This window comes from Haematobia irritans, chromosome 5 (genome assembly GCF_050003625.1).
Source record: "Haematobia irritans isolate KBUSLIRL chromosome 5, ASM5000362v1, whole genome shotgun sequence".
In the NCBI taxonomy this organism is placed as follows: Eukaryota; Metazoa; Arthropoda; class Insecta; order Diptera; family Muscidae; genus Haematobia; species Haematobia irritans.
The window spans coordinates 23,563,511-23,566,257 of record NC_134401.1 but is presented as its reverse complement, the minus strand read 5'-3'; the positions used below and the strand labels follow the sequence as shown (position 1 = coordinate 23,566,257).

Here is a 2,747-nt window from a genome sequence, read left to right as displayed (position 1 = left end):
ATAAAATTTTGACATTTTCTATAGAAATAAAATTATTACAAAATCTTCTATAGAAATAAAATTTTAACAAAATATTCTATAGAAATAAAATTTTGACAAAAAATTTCTATAGAAATAAAATTTTGAAAAATTTTTCTATATAAATAAAATTTGACAAAACCTTCTATGAAATAAAATTTTGACAAAATTTTCTCTAGAAATAAAATTTTGACAAAATTTTCTATAGAAATAAAATGTTGACAAAATTTTCTATGGAAATAAAATTTTGATAAAATTTTCTATAAAAATAAAATTTTGAAAAAAAAAATTATATAGAAGTAAAATTTTCACAAACTTCAAAGTACGTGGTTTTTAAAGTTGGTAGATTTTTGGTCAAATTTTCTTTCAATTTTTGTGGACTATTTTTGGCACGAGTGGCAACCATGGGTCTGAGGCCTATATTTCCATGTGTTACAAACTGAATGACAAAGTTAATATACCCTCATCCTATGTTGTAGGGTATGTGAAGGCATAAGCATCAATTGGATAAAATGAAAAGATTCAAAACGAATTAATTAAAAAAAAAATAACCGCCAAAAAGAATAAAGTACCAAACTTTTGTGGTTTCATATCCAAATATGAGCCAATTGCACGACATTCGGCTAGTAGTGACACCTATCGCCTGAATTCTGTATTACACAATATCGCTGAACGTCAAGGTTGTGTTTACTTGAATATCGGGTGAAAACACGGTTTACAATCGATAAAACGGTATCGGTTATATCGATATTGCTTTTGCAATAATCAGCTGATTATATCTACCAAACAAACTTTCTTTATTGTAGGATAAAAAAAAAATTATCAGTTTCCAGTATTAGTATTATTAGTAATTTTAAATACAATACAATTAGTGCATATAACAATTTCCTGGCAATATAAGTTCATTATGTTGACAGCAAAAATAGGCAAAGTGGGAAAGGTGTTAATATGTGGTGCGAAAGGTGTGGGTAAAACAGCTTTGCTGGAACAACTTATTTATGGAAACATTACATTGGAAACCGTAAGTGGATTTACATCAATACAATATGCATTTTAATACCCACCGTTGATGGGGCGATTTTAAGTAAAATACACATTATACATCGGTAATTTAATAAATAAATTCTTCGTATAGGAAATTCATCCTACCATCGAGGATATATACGTGGCAAGTGTTGATACAGGCCGAGGAAATCGAGAAACTCTACGCATTTATGACTCAGCTGGCTTATTTCAGGGTAGCAAAGCCCAATTACCAAGACATTATTTTTACTTTCCCGATGGCTATGTCTTGGTCTATGATCCCACTGATCCCCAAAGCTTAGATATACTAGCCGATATAAAAATGGACATAGATAAAAATAAGGAAAAGAAAGAAGTGCCAATTATAGTACTGGCAAATATGCGATCTAAACGCAAAGATTCTCCACCATCGCCAACACATCAGCAACAACAATTGAATAATCAAGCTGATCCTGTCGAATTAATATTGAATCGTGCCAATGCTTGGTGTTCCCGTAGTAGTATCAAACATTATACCGTGAATGCTATGGAAAGGCCTTCATTGTATGAACCATTCATAAATCTTTGTGCAAGACTGCATCCACCACAGACTAAATCAACGTTTCCTCAGTTGAGACAAGTTATGCAAAAAACTCAACAAAAAATTGAGGGATAATATAATACACAATTTAATATCCTGTTTCGGTATATCGAACGAAACCTCATTCGAAAGAAAATCAGTCACACGGATTCGAATCAATTTAGGTTTCTCTATTTCGTTTCCTTTGTTTGATAATATATTTATGAGTATATATTGATAATCAAAGATGAATGTTTTCAAATTTTTGGCCTGAGAATTCATCCAAATTTTAACAATCTTTTTACTTTTTTCTTAACACATATTGTATACGTTCATTTCCTACTCGGCAAAAGAATATGCATTCTTGCATGTCGAAATAGAGCAACCAAAATCAATTTTCTTTCGCTTGAATTACGAAAGATAACATTCGTTCGATATACAGGATCAGGACATAAGTAAGGATAGATAAGCACCACACAGTAATAAAAACCTACAGTTTTAGAGGCAATATAATGTAAAGTTTTAAACATTCAATGTACTGATAAAAAATCTCTATATCCAATAATAGTTTATAAGTTTATAATGATTAATTTAAAAGTATCGTACATATATTTTTATATTCAGAAAATTTAAAATGTTCTTATTTGAAGTAATAAAAGTAAATACATTTATCATTTAAAAAGTGTCATGAATGATTTTTTTTATAAAAATTGGATATGGAAGTTGTTTGAAAGCCAAATCCCGACCATTTTTGTGATGAGCTTGAACTATATACTCTTTGTAAAGAATTTCTAAGTGATCGAATGATACTGTTTGTTTGTATTACATGTTAATTTTTATTTGAGAAATTTCAGTGTGTAGAAAATTATTTTGAAAATTTTGGAGTCAGTCTAATAAATACATGGATGAGCTTTTTTCATATACAGTACCATTACAATTTCCCTCCAGTTCATGGGACTGGTCCCAAACCGGTCGTTTCACTTGTCCTTTATAACCGGTACAGGTCATTTAATCGCTTAGGTGACCGGTAAAATTAACATGGAGTTGTCATAGGAAGGTTCAATTGACCCCCACATTGATACATACAAACCAAACCTTTGACCGGTTTGGTTTCAACTCATCAATTAACCAGTTCAAATAGATATGT

The 2,747-nt window shown here is 30.3% G+C and overlaps 1 protein-coding gene across 1 annotated transcript; it reads left to right on the top strand.

The window, feature by feature from the left end:
* Window positions 1-790: 790 nt before the first annotated feature.
* On the top strand, window positions 791-2,284 carry kappaB-Ras (NFKB inhibitor interacting Ras like 1). Its single transcript, XM_075313374.1, has 2 exons — window positions 791-1,039; window positions 1,154-2,284. The coding sequence occupies exons 1-2, from the start codon at window positions 926-928 to the stop codon at window positions 1,694-1,696; spliced, it is 657 nt and encodes a 218-aa protein (XP_075169489.1). The 5' UTR covers window positions 791-925; the 3' UTR covers window positions 1,697-2,284.
* Window positions 2,285-2,747: the final 463 nt, after the last annotated feature.

Excerpts from the sequence above, each read along its gene's own strand:
- kappaB-Ras (XM_075313374.1), top strand. The coding sequence starts at position 926 with ATGTTGACAGCAAAAATAGGCAAAGTGGGAAAGGTGTTAATATGTGGT. Across the intron at positions 1,040-1,153 it reads GAAACATTACATTGGAAACC|GAAATTCATCCTACCATCGA; the intron begins GTAAGTGGATTT and ends TTCTTCGTATAG.